Source organism: Bactrocera neohumeralis, unplaced genomic scaffold (genome assembly GCF_024586455.1).
Source record: "Bactrocera neohumeralis isolate Rockhampton unplaced genomic scaffold, APGP_CSIRO_Bneo_wtdbg2-racon-allhic-juicebox.fasta_v2 cluster11, whole genome shotgun sequence".
Lineage (NCBI taxonomy): Eukaryota > Metazoa > Arthropoda > Insecta > Diptera > Tephritidae > Bactrocera > Bactrocera neohumeralis.
Window position 1 is genome coordinate 13,766,851 of NW_026089624.1, and position 19,663 is coordinate 13,786,513.

Consider the following 19,663-nt stretch of genomic DNA (forward strand, 5'->3'; position numbering starts at 1 on the left):
CATTTTTTTTTTGAAGAAATAAAATTCTCAAATGATTCCTAAAAACGTGAATTTTGAACAAATGCTTATGATTTGAAATATAATTTTTGTATTTATGAGTTGTATTAAATTTTAACATAAAGAGATAAAATGTATCCTATGGTCTTACCCTGGTTCTAAGCTACCTCTCCACCAATTTTCAGCCAAATCGGTCAAGCCGTTTTCATGTTATGTCGTGACAACGGAAAACGGGTTTCATTTTTATATATATAGATATATAGTACATGTACGGAAATACATATGTATATATACCACAAAAATAATAAAGTGCGGCGGTCTCAATATTATGGTTTGGGTGTGCTTTTCTTACTAAGGTTTGGCCCGTTTGGTCATTGGATTAAAACTACGATGTCTCCAATTGAAGGAAGAACGACTGGAGCACTGTTGTAAACTCGGCTATAACAGGGTAAAAGTGGCCGTACACGACACACATGTGCACATCTGTATGAAATCGTTTCGCCATACACGACATACAACTCCATTTTGCGTTCTTCTTCAAACAGTGAATATGTGTGACAATCAAGCGGAAAATTGTTCGTCCGCGATCTTTCCTATTCGGCGACACGAGAAAAATGAGATTTTCACCCCTTTTCTGTGCACTTAACAAATTCAACATATTTCTAATTTGTCAAAATTTGAAATTTATCAAGCATTTCGTAATCTGTGTCTGAAATAAAAAGCTCTCTTCTTTATAAGTTGTTAAGATGTCAAATGCTCTTGACAGTGCTCGTTATGAATTAAATATCTGATTGTGCATCTTGTTGTGAAAATGGAAGATATTTTGCTTTTGTTATTATTGTTAAACGAAGATGAAAATTGTGAGAATAGGAATCGCACGCGGCATTTAAAATGTTTACGCGACGATAGCAATCCATTTTTTTAAGCGAGAATACCTTTGGGCGAAATTTTCGATTTTCGATAGCCCCACAGGATAATCAAAAAACGTCACTACCTTTAACTGTAATGGATCTAGCAGCTTGGAACTTCTTTGGACGCGGCTCATATCAGGAAATGTGTAGGTAATAACGTCAACTTGCCCATGAGTCAGTCGTCCTTTTCGAGAAGTGTGCGGGCTGTAGCAAAACTTATTGTGAAGGTGAAGGGAGGAGAAATAAAGTTTCCCAGTTCAAAAGATGAAGAAACTTTTATAAAAACGGGGCAAGTATTATTGTAATACAAACAATAATATACTAATTTAAGGTAATTTATTTGATATATTCCAGATTTTTCAGAAAATTTGGAATAAAAAGCACCATAGGAGCAATTGACTGCACGCATGTTGCTCTCAATATAATTTGAAAAAAAAATGCTGTTTTTATTTCCATTATTTTGTTCACCACACGTGTGGGGTAAAACTTTGCGAATTGAAGCTTTTACTTTTATCAAGATTGTCACAGAATACCAAAATATTTCTTGCTTGATAAATATTTGAGTTAATTTTCAATATTTTACTAATTTGTCAAGTGCACAGAATAGGGGTGTTTGTGTACACGACATACATGTGTGCACACCGATCGTAAAAAATCAAACATTTTCGCGAACATGGATTGGTGTGCGCACAAGCCCATACACGAGGAAATCGCAATCGCACACATACCGATCGAACGCACATGTGTGCCGTGTATGGGCACTTTAAGCGGTGTCTACGCCAATAAAGAAGAAGCAAATCAAAAATGGTCTATTCGTAAAATAGCAGAATAAATACATTTTAACGAAAGCTCTGTTTGACATTTTTTGGAATAATATCGTAAAACTTGCGAACTAAAAATGAAGACAACTTAAGGAAGAATAAGAAGCACTAGTTTATAAGAAGCCCATGCGCAAGTTTACTTGTTAAAAACGCAGCTGAGATTAAAGCAGAGTTGCAGAAATTATTTCTTATGATATTTTAACTCAACCCGTTCAAAATCGGCTTAACAACATGGGAATATTAAGAAGAAAGCCTATAAAAAGACAGAAATTTTAAAGAAAAGCGTTTAAGTTGTGTTAAAAATAAAATAAACTAGGCGCAAGCCAAGTGAAAATCTGTAATGTTTTCTGAATAGTCATAGTTTAACTTTATTGCACCTGATGGCTATCAAGCAGTTCGTCGCAGACTTGGTGACGGATTCGCAGATAATTGCATAGGTCCTACTGCAAAACATTACCCTTATATAAAGGAGCGGAATGCATTTCCAAGTACAAATCAGAATCAGTTTAATACTAGAGGTCTGAATGAACGCTGAAAAATGTAAAAAATGATATAGAAGGGGTGGTTCCTAGCTTGGTGTCCCTAACCAAAAATGATACATATAAACCCTACTTCATATGATAATTCTGTACTTTGCTATCGAGTCTCCACATTTTTTAAATTAATTCGTTAATTTTGACATTTGAGATTGGTAAATTAAAGGAAGATATGGGTATTACTTCATTGGATTGGTCATTAAGCGCTCCGATTTCAATTCAATAGAAAATCTAAGGGTTCTTATAAACGCTAGAACCTACAAAAATAAGCCCAAAACAATGGTTGAATTAAGGCAAACAATAGAAAAAGTGTAATTAAAAGCAATAATCGCCGAATATTTAAGGGCTTTATACAATTCATCCCAAAAAGAGTTATAAACGCTAAAGGCGGTGACAAATTAAGTAAAATGTCCATGGTTTTCAGAATGAAGTATTATTACAAAAAGTAGCATTAAAAATAATTTTTAGTAAAATATTAATGTCGTCACTAATAGTTTGAAAAAAATTTTGAAGGGACTGAATTCAACACTATGATGTAATGATTTTTCATATTCATATCAATTTTATTATCTAATTATAATTATAGTTTTTACACAAATTAGCTTTTCTGTGCATATACAAAAGCGGCCGATTTTATTGTTTTAAAAGTAATACACCAGCTAAACTTCGTGTTTCAATAAAAAAACAAAATTAAATAATATATTAATTTCAATTATAGTGTAAATAAAATTAAATTAAAAAAATAAAAAATATAACTTTTTCATCGGATGTCAGTCTCTTACATCTCGAGGTCATTTTGTAATTGATTTATCTATAGCTGAATGTGTTTTGTTTTTAATTTTTAATATTTTTAATTAATAACATGTCATTAACTTACTTCTAAATAAAAAATTTCTATACCGCAAAAAATACCGCTACAAAATGTAGTCAAATATGCACAACACTTGAAAATTTTGATTGGTAAGGTTTACGTGGCGAGTAAAAAACTTAGAGATCTTTACGTATACCACGTTTCTGATTTGGGATAAAATCGGCTTTTGGCAACACATTTATGGAGAATACTGAATAGTGAAATTTCACTAACAGATGTTTCTTCAGTAAATAATATATACACATATATGTTATTATACATACATATATATACAACAGTTAAGAGTAGTAAACTATTACAAAGATTATGGAAAGTTTATATATTGGGTTTTTTACATATATTTATACAAGTGGCTTACATACCGTGCTTTATTTTATTATTAAATAAATCAATTTACAATAAATTACTGAAATTACTGTCAAACGTGCTGTAAGCTGCTCGTCTTCTGTGCTCAAATATCCGCCATCGTAGAGATTTACTATCTAACGAATTCCATGCAGGTGTACAATATTTTATCAGCGCGAATTCTTACAATGAAGAAAGTACATATTATTCATATTTTTGCTTGAGATTTTGAGTAATTATGTATATCTACACATTTGTTTTCTTTTAGGTCTGTACCATGACAAAGAGTATGTTTTTAATATATATGGTTCTTTTTGTTTCATATTCAAGCATATTTTTTGATATTTTGTTGTGGGCTATTTATATTGTACTGCCTCCTGAGAACTGCTATCCAATGCCTTTAAAGGTTTAATATTTTTTACACCGCACAGAAATGTTAGAAATAATTTTATTATATTTTTATCTTTGCAATGATTTTGCTCTGCTCTTAGGTTTATACATTATGCCCAGGTTTTTATTACCTTCTCAGATTGAAATCAATTGAAAACGTAATTTAAAAAATCCATCACCAATATTTTATTTACTTATACTGGTTATTTAAAAAAATCCAATTTATAAATACTTATGATTTTTGAAGGATGACATTTGGTGTGGATCCAGATACACACATAGATTCATTAGAACAAGCCGAACTCGCAACTGTTGAGGGAACATCCAAATGGTCATGCAAGTTAACAATTACAGGTACACATAAAGCAAACAAAAACATATGGTATGGACATTTATATTTATTTATTTAAAAGTAGCACAACATGGTGTTTAAGAGGGAAATATAATCCAAAAATTGCAGTACTTAATTGAACCCGTAAAGTCCTTATAACTAATACCTAAATTACCCTGCCACTAAACCAACCATTAAACACATTTGTACCAGTCATCCGAAATGTACTAATATACCAGTTTATCATCAAGTCGATTTCTACAAAAAAAAAAACAAGTTTCCTATACTAGAAGAAACGTTGATTTTATACAACTTATTTCTCGAGAATTTTTACTTTCTATATTCATTTAATTTGTATATGTATATAATGTTGGAGTAAGAATGTATAAATATATACTTTGATTATACTCAAAAAAGTTTGAAAATGGCTACCACAATGCAATGCTCACCTTCACACACCTAAGTATATCGTTTTTTCTGAGAGATCTTACCTTTTGGAACAATTTCAAGTTTCTTTAAGTACACAGGAACTAATGTCTATATTTTCGGTTTCACAGAACTATCTCGAACCGGTTGTTGTTTTGAGCATTTTTACTACTTACGTAAATCGATCTCATGCACTTTCCCTCTTTGCCCATTTTACTACCTAATAACCTTATAAAAATAATCTTAATCTTTTTCACAAAATATTCGCAAAAGGAAAACTTTTTGCAAAATAAGTGTAAGGATTCTATATTGTAATTCACCAAAGCTTAGTTACTAATGTATGTTATAAAACATACACAGCGTCACACTAACCATCCTTTACTGAGCATAAATGTGTTTTTCAGCTATCACTGTAACGCTTTGTAGTTAGCAAATATGAGAGTAGGCCAAAATCGTCCTCAAAAATTATTGTTATAAAACCAGAGATATGACCAATTCACATAGAAATTTTGCTTCGCTTTGGGTCAGAGATTTGATTTGACAGAGAAGTTCGATATACGCTTTTGTATGAGTACATACGTTGTCAATATCTGACTGTTTTTTCCTGGCATATAAACGGTTTATGGGGCGTATGACATTAGGTGATTTACTATTATCTTTCTAAAATCTTTGTTCCAAAGTTATATTGTCCTTCATACAGGCATGACCTCCGAGAAAACTTTGTAAAAGCGGTATCATCCTCCATACCTAAAACCTCTTCTTGCGACAGATTTTCCATGACAAAGTCATCATAACTGAATATGTTGAAAATATTTCAGATGCTCGAAAACCGCTTAGAATATTTCTCGAGAAAAATAATTTTAGAAAGGCTCAGTAGGGCAATAAAAAAGTGCTTTTTGATGTCATTCTCGTTTATTGAAGAGCGATTGGCCTTTTTTGTAGTTTCGCACCATTGCCTGTAATTATAGAAAATATTATAAAAATAATAATTAAAGGAATATTATTGCATTTTAAAAGCTATGTAGTTTCCTTAGTAAAGAGTTATGGGCCACATTAAGTAGGGTGACATTTTTATAAAAATCGTATGTTTTTTAAGTATAAATCGAAAATCTTAACAAATTTTGTAAACCATTAATCAATGGTTAAATCAAATTATTGACTTGAAGTTCATTTAAAATTAGCTCTATAGGTTCTTTACGCACTTACATGTCGAAATTACAACAACCTGCTAAAACTCTTTAAACACGTGCTGATCTTTTCATTTTCGCAACAAAAGTGCCCAACATTATCAAAATATATATAGTTGACCAATGGTAACCATTAAGCTAGTAATTTTCCATCATATCAAAAACGGTTTTTTTCGAATTTGTCCCAAAGACGAATCTGCCCCAGTTTACCTTATGCGTACATTTTATACGCGTTGTCAAGCAACAGTCGCCATTTTTATTAGAGGGAAACATGGAAAGCTATGTGTTCATTGTGGTATACACTTCGTTGTTTCAGTATGAACTGTCACTCAAAGCGAGGAAAGTTGTATGTGTTGTATGTGAATGAGCCTATAAAGAGATGCCCAACTCATCTGTTATTTGAAATGAGAGAGCAATTACCAAACGTTAAAACCTTCTGAACTCAGTCAACTGTCAAAGTTCAGGAGATTTTGACGTTTAGCAGGGGGAAAATAAAACAATAAATGATGAAATCTTTTGTAATATCATGCTTTGTAGTAATAGTTTTAAATTTCGAATGATAAAAAGCATTTTTAATTAGGAGAAAGTACATTTAATTCTCTTTATTAACTCTTGAAAGTTCAAAAATCAGTTGTTTTAATATATCACAAAATCACAAAAAAGGGTTTAATTAATTGCTCTATATGTTGACCGGATATATATATATACATACATATATACATACATATATACAGTGGCGGATTTAGAGGGAGGAATTGGGGGGAAATTTCCTTCACCCAAAGGCTAAATGGCTTATTAATAATTTTACTACTCTGAAAAAATTTAAAGTAACAGAAACAGGATCGCCATTTTATTTCAAAAAACAAATTAAAGACCATTTTTGAATATAATAAATAATGCTAAGATACCACTGAAGTTACAAAGTGTATTTTTGGAATTTTTTGCCTATGTGATATATTATCTCTAACTCATTCACTCAGTGTGATTCTTCAGAACGAATCGATCGTGGCATCAAATTTGAGGAACATTTTGGATCCGTTTATTCAGACACAAAAAAATGCTGGCAGAACTGAAAGTTGACGAAGAAAAACCAAGAATCTGCGGCCGACAAACAAAACGCGAAAATTTCTGCATGAGAACTTGTGCAGAATACTATAAGGTCTCAGTGTACAGTCCTTTATTGAATACAATCGGCGAAGATTTAAAGACGCGTTTTTCTAGAGAAGTATTGAATGAATTTCAACTGAGTTTGCTGCTTCCAGAAAAGCATGTACTTTGAAAGCCAAAGAAATGGAAAATCTTATTGACTGTTTGATAGATAGATTCAAAGAACTTTTTGATAATGACACGTGCGACGTTTGAGACTCAAAGGTGAACTTGTTTACTGGCAGTGCTATTGGGGGCAGAAGCAAAAGTTAAAAGACTACCAGTTACCAACTACTGCATTGGAAACGTTGAAGAACTGCGATGTAGACCTCGTTGTCCTAGTTTTCTTTTTTCGCCGTATGAAAACGTGGCTGAGGACGAACGTACTTCAAGATAAATTGATTGGCCTGGCGTTGCTGCAAAAGTATCATGACATTGAAGTCACTACAGAAGAAGTTCTCGAAATATTCTCAAAGCTTGACCCACATCGTTTTGTTTTGCGAAATTTTTCTATTCAATACATGAACTGACTACAGTATTATACATTGCAATAAATTATGCCACCCGCACGTCTACGATTAATAATGTGTTTTTTTTTCAATTTAGTAGTATTTGATATTAAAAGGTCGATTTGAAATTTTTCCACCATGACATTAAACTGTATGAAAACTACTATATTTATTATAATAACCTTCATATTTCAAGTTTATTTATTACCCTAAAACCAAGACGCTCTCACACTGGAATGAGTTGGGCATTCCTTTATCTCTGATAAAACTCTCAGTGTACGTAGACGACCATAATATATGATTTATACCCAAAGCATTTCATATACTCTGTCTCCACTATGAATTTTCCAAATTATAAATATATTTTTTACATTTTTCAAGCCTTTTCTATCGTGAAATTGTCATTACAGCAAGCCTGCTTAGTCTTTTATATTTTTTATATAAATACTTTGGGTATAAAATAACCTAAGCTGGAGGTGCGAATTCGTGCTTTTAAAACTTTCCTCGGGAACTTTTCTGATCTTCACGAATCTTGATTTTAATGTACAAGTATATTGTATAAATCAATCACATGAAGATATAATAAGGAGCAAATCACTTTGCAATCTTTCGTAAAATACATTTTTGTTAATATGTTTTAATGATAATGTGGTGTCACACTCTTAAATTTTTCTACAAAATGTATACCCTGGCATCTTTTATTTGAGTCGCAACAAAACTTTGAAACTTTGCTACAAAATTTACTTATTGTTTATTCTTAAAATAAAATAAGTTTTGTTCAGTAGTTTGTTACCAAAGTACAAGCTAAATTCGATTATATAAAATTGCTTATGCAAAAAACAAAAAAAAAAATATACATTTATTTATTTAATAGCCAACCGGATATTAGAAACTTTCTCGAGGCACCGTTAACAAAAACGAATGTACGTGTTCGCTTAGCTCTGCTCTTCCAATCTGACATTATATAAAATTGCTTATCGCTAAATTCAAACAATAACAATTCGATAAATGGGCAACGGACATTTCTGTTTAAAAACGATCAGCTCTTATTTGTGTATGATCTGATAAGTTATTAATGTTACGTAGTTTTCATTATATGCTACAAACCTGTCTTAACTATAAAATCTGAAAACTTTCTTCTCACAAAAGCAATTTGAAGTGCATAAATATCAAATATTCAGAATGAATAGATAATTTGTATAATCAGTTTACAATATACTTATGACGTAAGTTTGACAGCTTAATCGTGTTCTTCTAAATATCCTTAATTGCCTCTGGTTACACCTTTTATTGCTATATAACTCTAATTCGATATACATATATACGTAGCTGTTTTTGTTTTGCTCATACTTGACTTATGTTTAAATTATTTTGGATGACACATACACAAATATATTTTATGAAAATAATAAAAAATATTTAATGGCATTAATATACATACATACGTAGCTGTTTTTGTTTTGCTCATACTTGACTTATGTTTAAATTATGTTGGATGACACATACACAAACATATTTTATGAAAATAATAAAAAATATTTAATGGCCTGACTAAAACATCTATATATGTACATATGTTCTAAATGCTGAATGAATGTGGTAATGAAATTGATATTTAAACTTATTTATTTTTTAGTACGACCAAATGTTCTTTATTAAATTAACTCTAACTACGTTTATTATCACTGATTCCTAAGCAACACTAACATACCACTCACATACCGATCATATGCAAAAAGCATCTCATTTTTACTTGCAATACCAGAATATACATATGTATATATGCTCCCACATTTTACGATATATAATATATATGCTTAATGTTTATAATATATAATAAAAATTATTTTTTGTAATATTTATTTACCGTCTGTCCGTGTACTTATAAAATGAAAAATTATAAATAATCCTTCAGATACGTTATGAATCATTTTCAGCAGCCTTTAGTAATTCCTATTAAATTATTGAAGTTTAATTCATTTACTAGCATTTTTTCTATTTTTAGTTAAGAATGGGAAAGGGCTGCTAAATTCTTATCACATAATTACTTGTTTTTAAATGTGTATAAATCAAAATAAATTAAAGCAAATAAATTCGGTATTCTTTTCAATGACAATTAACATCATATAAGTGTTTTATAAATTTTAAGTAATCAGCCATCCACTATAATTCACTGAGAAATCTAGACCAACTCCATAGAAAATATGTTATTACTACGTAGTAATAATATTCCTGAAGTCGAGACATGGTGCCGAATTGGCAGTCCTTGGCCGGATAAAAATCCGGGTCCTTTCCGATTCTTAGGCCTGACTGTCGTGGGAACGGATTAAAATTGTTTTACGCTGCAGTTACACAAGCAAGAATTTTTTTCAAGTTGATCACTAAAACAACTTTTCAAAATTGATAACCATGACGTGGGCTGCAAGCAACTTGATGAACAATAATCGTTTCAAGATGCCATCGTCATGGAAACCACTTAAAAGTCGTGAAAGTTTTGAACGAAATGAATAATTTAATAACAAGATGGAATGGGAATGAAGAGATGAAGTGAGTTGTTCAGAAGCAACTTTAGAGTATATTGCAAATTATTTTTTTTTCTGCCATTCGAGGGACATAGACATTTCAATTTCTGCAGAAATTGATTGATATACTTATATATTGATATCAATCCATGAATGTAAGAAAATAAAATAGAGAAATTGATTGATATATTTATATTTTGATATCAATCCATGAATGTAAGAAAATATTCATATTCTCGACAATTGCATGAAATTTTTTCGAACAAATTTCGATCAGCTGTGTTAACTTTATCGTCAAGTAGTCCCAATTCAAGTTCGTAAAATGTGAGTGCTACTTGAAATCAGTTTTTTAATCGAGCATTGTTATATAATTATTCACAAATCATTTATGCTCAAGTAGGTGATGAAATTTACTGCCGAAGTCATGTCGTTATATAGATTCAGTTCTTATATAAGATTTACTTCCGACTTTTACTTCGTGGCGAAAGGACGGACAGCCTGTTTGACGAAAAGCAAAGTATTGATATTCGCCAATTTGATATTATTATAAATTGATATATAAATATTTTTCGTTATTATGTTGGCATAATAACCGTGTTGGGGAAAACGAGGATAATAATTAGTAACTCATATGTAGTTGCATTTCACGATGAAATTTGCTTTAAATTATGACAAATAATTTTATCATTTATACATATGTATATCGTACAATGTTTAGTGTATCCTGGTATGAAGTATAAAACTTCTTAAGGTTTTCTAAACATTTATTGTTGTAAGAATATTCAATTGGCTATATTTTTAATATTATACAATTGGTAAATAAATAAATATAAATAAAAATAAGTGAAACAAATTGAAAGACATTCTGGGAATCGATGCAGATATTTAGCGTCTTTATTTAACATTTAAGTTCTTTGAAGTGTAGTACAAAATTTAATTTGTTTAATTTTTTCTTTGGAAAAACTCAGCTTACTTTAGACATTTTTCGAAAATAAAAGTTATTTTTACAGCAATAAGAAAACTTTATTCTATTTAAAAAGATAAAAAAGCATATCTAGAGAGATTGCTTCCGTTTTTTTCTTCTTCTTTCTCCCTTGAAATACCGATTTTTTGATAAATGAAAACAACGTAGAAAATGCACTTACAAATTATGTGTGGCTCACTTCGTTTCTTATCAAATCGAATATTTATACCACAAGTATTGAATATGCATATACATATATGTAGGTATAAATAAATCGTAATATATACGTATGTATACCTACATTACTATAGAGTAACGCTAAGGCTTATGTATTGTATCATGTATTGAAATTTGTAATTCCTTCAAAATATTATAAATAAGATATTTGTAGAATTTGCATTAATCACTTGCGAAATTTCTGTACTTGAATCAAAGGCTTTATTAGTATGTTATCGTTTAATTCGATTATTGGATGATTACCTATCCTGCAGTGGACCAACAATTTTCACGTGTTTCAGTTCCTGTCTGTAATCTAACTTAACAGCAAAACATCGGTCTTAAAACATACAAGGTGGTTTTCTTAAAGTTATCATTTCAGTTTGTCTTTCAGTTTAATTCTGGTTAAAAAAAGGTTCTTTCCCGAAAGAAGGAGTCTTGGCTAATTAACCAAAACTGAATTAACAGATGGCTGCGAATGATACATTGGGAAAACGATCTTTACGAAATAATTTTCTAATAAATATATCATTGACTGCTCCACATTCCAACTAGACTGTGTTCAAAATATCAAAATTATCGTCATGAGATATCAAAATTAAAAAATACCAATAGTTTGTTTGAAAAAGTACAGCTGATTATTTGCTTTAACGTAGTTTATTGACTGCAGGAAACAAAATAATGTTACATACACATATGTTTACATAGTTACATGCTAGGAATGTTAAAATTTCCGTTACTTTTTGAACACACCTCGTACATGCATACAAATACACTGCACATGATATTGAGAGAATCTACCCAAGGGGGGAAACGGTCAAAATTCTAAAATCAAAATTCTGAAGTCAAAATTCCGGAATCAACATTCTGGGTGGACAAAATTCTGGAAATCGGAATTCCGCAATTTGCTTTTTTTGGCTGCACTTCAAAATTCTGGTTTTTCATAATTCCGGAATTTACGTTTTCCAGAATTAATTCTGGAAATTTTTTCCCCAAAATTTGAGCCAAATCGTGTATCTTAAACAAAACATAACCTCCAAAATGATTCCAAAATTCAAACATGTTTATCAGAAAGACAAAAAACAACATTATTAACAAATAAAGACCAAATAGATTCATTTCTTTTTTTTTCGTATAACATGTTCACAGCCATCGAATTGTGTGACAATACGCACGGTACATTTGTTTTTAATTCGTTCAGAACAAGTCCAGTTAAATGTTTTCTTATTTTTTCGTTCCAAATACATAGAAGAAGTAGCCGTCGACGTTTAACATGTCTTTTCCTTTATTGGACTTCACCACAGTTATATTTTCCATCATTTCACAAAAATATTTAGCACGTTTTTATTAATGAAATTGCAGTAGCACATTGCTTAGTCAGTACATATGTATATGTATGTATATGTAGGTGCATAGTAAACTAAATCATTATGGTAGTACAAAAAGTAAATGAAGAACAACAAACAAAGCAATAACAATAACAAATACAATCATGGTAGTACAAAAAAGTAAATGAACAACAACAAACAAAGGAATAACAATAACAAATACAATCATGCAATTGTAAAAAACTACTTACTAGGCAATAAAACATATGATTACAGAATGGCAAAATTCTGTAATTAATTATTAAAAACGCAATTTTAATCACTAATTACAGACTTTTGCCATTCAGAATTTTGCAATTCAGAATTTTGCAATTTAGAATTTCGTTATCCAGAATTTTGAATTCCAGAATATTGACTTCCATAACTTTGATTCCCGGTGTTCCGACTTCCGGAATTATGAATGCAGAATTTCCAAAAAAGCAGAATTTTGACCCCAACCCACCCAAGGGTGCAAAAAAAATATTATTATTGTTCAAATTATTTGACAACGTAGGGAAATATCAGGAAAAATAACTTTTAATTTTATAGCCAGAATTTAATTTTTACAATTTTGGAGGCATAGTTTATACATAACATTATAAGTGCCAAATCCATAATTTCTTCCTTTTATCTTTCCAACATAATTTTAATATTGGTGTTACTTCGTAAATTCTTCTGAATTTGAGTTAAAATCCCCGATTTCGAGGGATATAAGATAATTTTAAATTCTTGGAAAACCTCAAATGTATTTTGTAGTGAATTTTTTTGGGAAGGGATTTTATACATCAAAACACACTCGTTGCACAAACTTAAACCTGACCCAAACTAACGTACGCAATTAACTCCTGGGACAGCTACGGCGAGATTTGCTAAGAATTCGGGGCGCCATGACACCATTTCAGTTCATTCCATATACCTAATTTTATTATTAAAAAAATATGTTGAACCTTAAAAATCTTAACTTTGTTGTCTTTAAATAACCACAAAAAGTGCTTTTAAACAAAAATAGCTTAATTAAGAGTGTAAATAAACGTATGAAATGAACTAGCAAAATTGTGTTATGAAATGCGAACCACTGATCTAATGTGTTTACTTATGTAAAATTGCCACGTACATTTTTCTCGGCACTTTGAGCATAATCCACTACTCTATAACATAAACTACTACTAAACTTGATAGTCAAATCGCATTACGCCATTTCTTTCCGTAATATTGGTTAGGAAGCATCGAACCCAGTCAGTGTCAGTGTTGAACCTTAACCTCGGTACCACTGCCAGGTATCATCAGGAATAATGGGATGCCCAACTTATTCCAGTTTGAGAGCGCCTCAAAATAAGCGTTTTTTATAACATTTTCCATTTTGGCCAGATCGTACAAAATAACAATTTTTGGGCATTTATTAACCCAACACCCAACATTTAGTATGTATAAAAATTACTAAATAGTGGTTATTTATTATATGGAGAAACTATTTAAATCTTTTTAAAGAATATTAGAACAACTGACTTTTGCCCTTTCAATACCCAATAAAAGGATTTAAGCTTGTTAGCTCTCAATCATTAAATGTTTTTAATCATTTTCCATTGAAAATAAAACTATGATGCTTCAAATTACAAAACGTTTCATAAAATATCTTTAAATTTCACAAATTTATTTAATATTCATTGTTTTACATTTTTCATAAGAAGTCTTGAACGATGCAACAAATCCCTCCGTTTATATATTTTTTTGGTAAAATTTCAATCTGGCCATCGCTCGTTTCCAATTGCTAAACGTCAAAACCTCCCCAATCCAGTCAACTGTCAAAGTGAGAGAGGAGTTGGGCATCCCATTATTCCTGAGTATCACGACGGGAGAATGTTTTGAGCAATGCTCATACGATGGCGATGGCCTTAATGCATTCAGCAGAGATAAAGAGATCCCTAACTCTCCTGTCACTGGAAATGTGAGAACCGCTCACCTACCGAACTATAATAGTTGACTGGATTGGGCAGGTTTTGACGTTTTGCAATTGGAATGACTCGAACGGCCAGATTGAAATTATACCAAAAATATATGTATGTGAACGGAGGAATTTGTTGCCGCCGTTCAAGATCGCTAATAAAAATTTAAAACAATGAAAATCAAAGAAAATTCGAAATTTAAATATATTTCATGTAACGTTTTGCAATGTGATGCATAAAATAATTAATTTTCAATTACAAATGATTAAAAACATTTATTAATTAAGAACTAACAGGCTTAATTCACCTTATTGAGTAGTGAAATATCAAAAGTCACTTGTTTTAATATATCATAAAATCATAAAAAAGGATTTAAGTAGTTTCGTCATGTATTAAAAGTCCAGTATATAACAATTTGCAATGGTAATAAATGTTGGGTGTTTTAATTTAAATGCCCAAAAATTCTTATTTTGTTCGATGTGGCCACTGGCACGCTTATTTTGAGGCGCTCTCACACTGGAATAAGTTGGGCATCCCCTTTATTCCTGTATAACCCTACAAGTAACCAAAGAATCAGCTGTTTTCCAAGAATTTTTCACAGCTGAGATCACCTGATCGAAATCTGCCTTTTTTAGGCACAGGGATGTAATTAAAAGAAATGTAGTAGATCAACTTTTTTGCGAAAAAGTATTTGTAACGGAAAACATTAATGAAAACTTTCAAGAATATTTTTGAAACAAAAGTTTATTGGATATTTATTGCTCTTCCTCACCACCTCTGAGGTTGCAATGTAGGCGCGCTACCGATCTTTTTTGAGTGTTCGGTTCACCAGGAGGCCTATTTTCACCCTATTTATATATACAGTTTTAAATCAATCTACTTATTATAAAAAATATGACTAGACAAAAATAAATATATAAGGTCAAGTACAATTCATGAATATTAATTACATTAAAAATATAACATTGACAATATATGTCAAAACAATCAATTGGAAACTATTTAAACAAAAACTAAAGTAAATATAAAAAAATCGGGTACATAGTTTTTACACAAATATTATATAAATATTAATAATTAATATTTTGGACAAAACTGATTAAATTTAATATTTAGAAATTTAAATAATCGAAAAATATTTGAATATTTTATAAAAATATTGTTAAAGTTATAAATTTTAAAACCTAACACGGCAACACACTATTGCAGATTTGAGGCATTTTAACGTTTTAGTAGTAGAATATTTGGGGGCAACCCGTACCAAGTGACTAATTAGTAGCAGAATATTTGGGGGCAACCCGAACCAAGTGCCTAATTTGTAGTAGAATATTTAGGGGCAACCCGTACCAAGTGCCTAATTTGTAGCAGATTTTTGCGTATGTGTTAGTGAAAAATGAAGGATTGGTTACTTGTAGGTTTATACAATGATTCAGTGTCAAGTTGCATTTAATTGGCCCCACATCTGTTGTCCTTTGAACCCCTCGTTCAATGTTTGTTACCAAACCCTTCCTATATGCTCTAGACATTCTGATATGCGTTTGTTTGGTCCGCGTTCTAGGGTCCGTATGCCTTTAAAGTTCCTCTTTCTGCTGCTATATGCAATTTTTAGCTTTTACATTTCGTCTTATAGAAAATTATGAAAAACAGAGACAATAATTTTAAAGTTGGCTTACAAAATGTAATCTAGACATAGTTAAACCACCCGCAAATATAAATAATAGAGTGGTTTTTAAAATAAGAAATATACACCTTTAGAAACAACACACCCATTATTATAAATGTATGTATGTATTTTCCACAATTTGCAGACTAACGGGGCATCTCGACAGCATAAAATTTATAGCATAATAACTGTATTGCCGTGCCTATTGCCTGTGGAGACTCCATATTACTTATTGCTTACAATATATGGAATACTAATTAGTTTGCCATATATTGTAAGCTATAAGCTGTCACTTCAGCAGTTTGACAGCGCAGTTTTCATTTCTATGAAAATTTCGAAGAGGCAACATATCCCATTTGCGCATACATATGTCGACGGCATTTTCATTTCGGTAATATGAAATTTAGAAGAGCGAGTATTAAGACGGTTGTGTTATATTATAAAAATAAAGTACATTTTCAAAATATCATTTTTCCAAAAAATTAATATTTAGTTTAATATTGTTAATTTACAGAAAAATTATGCAAATTGGGTTTGGAATGAGCGAAGTCTTAAATTTAATAAACTTATACAAGCATAAATCAAAATATTATTGCTCATTTTAAATTTATTATTTTAATTGGTATATAAAATTTAAGCCTCAATTATTATATAGTAGTCCAAAAATATGACTTCTTATTTTTCCAGAAATACGTTTGTGAAAAAAGAATCTTTATCCTTTTTTTATTTTCCAAATAAAAGATTTAAGGAGTTCAAGAGCTCAAAACGTGCGCTATATCAGCTAACTACTCGACGGCATTTCGCAAATGATAAAATAAATTTTTCAAGAGCTCAAAGCATGCGCTACATCAGCTCGAACTTACCTACCCTACGCCTTTGAGCAAATGATTATATTATGATAGCAAATGCCCACATACAGATTTGGCAATGGCAATAGCAATACGTTTGACAGTTAGTATGCTATAAATTTTATCCTCAATCTCTGATTAGCAGCCATATGTCAGTTATGTTCTGGTTAAAAAAAGGTTATTTACCGAAAGAATTAGTCGTGGCTAAGTTAACCAAAACTTAACTGACTGATGTCTGATAATCAGACATAGAGAAAACGGTTCGAAGTCGGTGCAAATAAATAAATACATTTAATATATTTTTTTGCTATTTAATATTTATAATACAAATGTATATACATTGTAAGAGTAAACATATTATAAGCAAGTTCTTTGAGGAGATTGGCGGTGGGAACATACATATGTCTGATAATGCAATCCTATATATTTACGTAATTATAGTACGTCCGTAATGTTCCCAGTAAGGAATGCAAGCATTACAAATTGAGTTAAAGGTGCATGCGGGAAATACCGTTGTTATACTATATTACATGATTTTATATAGCATGATACCGTACCGTCTAATCGTTTTCTCCAAACTCATCGTATTTCAGCAAGCTCATTAATATCATATTTTTCCACTTCGATTATTCATCATATAGATAAATACTAACTAAATAGTTATATCACATGCATATAAACATACTAGAAATTCATATTCATCGGAAAATATTCACCACAACACAATTTTCACCACCATCAAACTTAAATAACACTTACATATAAGGGGTATTCTCTTGCTCTTGCAAAACCCTTGCACGGTGCAAGAATTGCATATATTTCCTCTTGGTGCACCGGCACAATAACAAACACACGCAGAAAATTATTTGCACTATCTGTAAAATATGTGAGACCAAAACCCATGTATATTTGCGTGCAATGTCACACAAAAATATAATTGCAACCCTGTTTTAGCTGTCATTTTACATAAAGACATATTACGTCGTAAAATTGTTGAGGAAGGTAAGTTTTAAATAAATTTCATAATATCTATGTTGTTACAGTTTTTTTTGTTAAAAATGTATGCAGAAAGTGCGCCAATTCACAATAGCCATGCATAATAGTCATTCACAATAAATTGACCGAATCAGCCGTTCATATATCACTTTGCAATCTGCAATCTTGCAAGAGCAAGCGAATACCCCTATACTACTTATTAGTACATACTCTTATTTTATAAATCTGCAGACATACTATACACCTATTTAGATGTATTTAAATATACGTACAAATATAATTTTAATTTTCGATTTTTGATAATGAAACGAAAACGTGTATCCACAAGTAATAAATTTTGACAAAAAAAGATTTAAATTAAAAAATATGTATATGTAATTCTACAGTGATTTGTGCTCAAGGCCTGATAGCGAAGGATAAAAGCGGTACCAGTGATCCCTATGTGACGGTGCAAGTTAGCAAGGTGAAAAAGCGTACACGTACAATGCCGCAGGAGTTAAATCCTGTGTGGAATGAGAAGTTTCACTTGTGAGTACATAATGTCTGTCTGTTTACCTTACTACCTGTATGTCAGTATAATATCCTTGAATGTTAACGTGTATGCCTGCGAATTTTTATTTAAATTATATGTATGTATCATTATTACATGTTTTTTTTATCAAATACATATACTATATTGCTATATTACGTATGTATAAATATGTATCAGTGATCTGCATGGGTGTAATCAGAATACACAATTTATTCACGCCATCGCACTTACGCACATTCATTATAACATGCATTAAAACCGAAAAAATTCGAGTGATCTTCTAAGTGCATTTTATAATAAGTGCAGTTCTATTCTTGTGAAGGTTTTCGGACAACTGGCAATACCTTATCGTAATTAACCAGCAAGAAAGGACTAAGTTCAGGTGTAACCGAACATTTTATAGTTTTACGTAATTTACAATTTTAAAAACGTGTATGCATTACAATCATCTTTGGTACCTTACTAACATATCGCATATTAAATACATAAGCTTCACAACTCGAAAACTGGCAAATGTTGCAAAACAGAGTCGTTGTAAGAAATATTGAAATTTTAAATTTCAAATATAATTGGTTTTCTAATTCAACAGAGAAATTAGGAAACATTTTTGAGTTAAAACATCCAATAACAGTGTGAAAATTTCCATAAACATTGGGAAAATTCAGGGCCGGCCTGAGGATATTTTTCGCCTTAATCTAATGCCAAATTCTGTGCCCCTTCTAAGTCTATTTTGCCTTTAAACAAAAAAACAAATTTATAATTTTTAAAAATTCTTCAGGTAATTTTAATAATTATTAAAAAAACATTATAATTAGTAGTTTAAATATTTTCGTGCCTTTAATTTGGAAAAATCATGCACAACTGTTTTAAGAGTTTTTGCCACTTCACTTTCAATTGATAATGTTGCGAAGCCTGTCAGTCTTTCTTCACACATTGTCTTAAATAAATTCTGTAGGATATTATTATCTTAATTCGTTTGAACAAATATAACAAAGTTCAGTGGGGAACTTTTATGAGCGATTGTTCAGCTAACAGCTCGTTGCATAAATCTTTTGCATCTGCTTATATTCTTCAATCCAACGTGAATTAATGACATTTATATTTTTTTACAATGTACAAAAATGACATTATATGTAAAAGTT

At 30.8% G+C, this 19,663-nt stretch overlaps 1 protein-coding gene and 1 long non-coding RNA gene across 16 annotated transcripts in view; one reads left to right on the plus strand and one right to left on the minus strand.

Moving 5' to 3' along the window:
* Positions 1 to 19,663, plus strand: part of LOC126766081 (uncharacterized) — a 187,821-nt gene that overhangs the window by 125,077 nt on the left and 43,081 nt on the right. For 6 of the 15 annotated variants that reach the window (XM_050483786.1, XM_050483789.1, XM_050483788.1 and 3 more), the window contains 2 exons: positions 4,119 to 4,225; positions 18,376 to 18,517. The exons of 3 other annotated variants lie outside the window; for them this stretch is intronic. In XM_050483786.1, the coding sequence (XP_050339743.1) occupies positions 4,119 to 4,225; positions 18,376 to 18,517 (249 nt within the window). Of the gene's footprint in view, positions 1 to 4,118; positions 4,226 to 18,375; positions 18,518 to 19,663 lie in introns of those variants that run through there. 6 more of the 15 variants (XM_050483787.1, XM_050483780.1, XR_007668699.1 and 3 more) reach the window with 5 other exon arrangements.
* Positions 14,673 to 16,242, minus strand: LOC126766256 (uncharacterized). The gene is made up of 2 exons (XR_007668782.1): positions 15,906 to 16,242; positions 14,673 to 15,027 (listed from the first exon to the last, which is right to left on the minus strand). It is a non-coding gene; the product is annotated as an uncharacterized LOC126766256 (long non-coding RNA).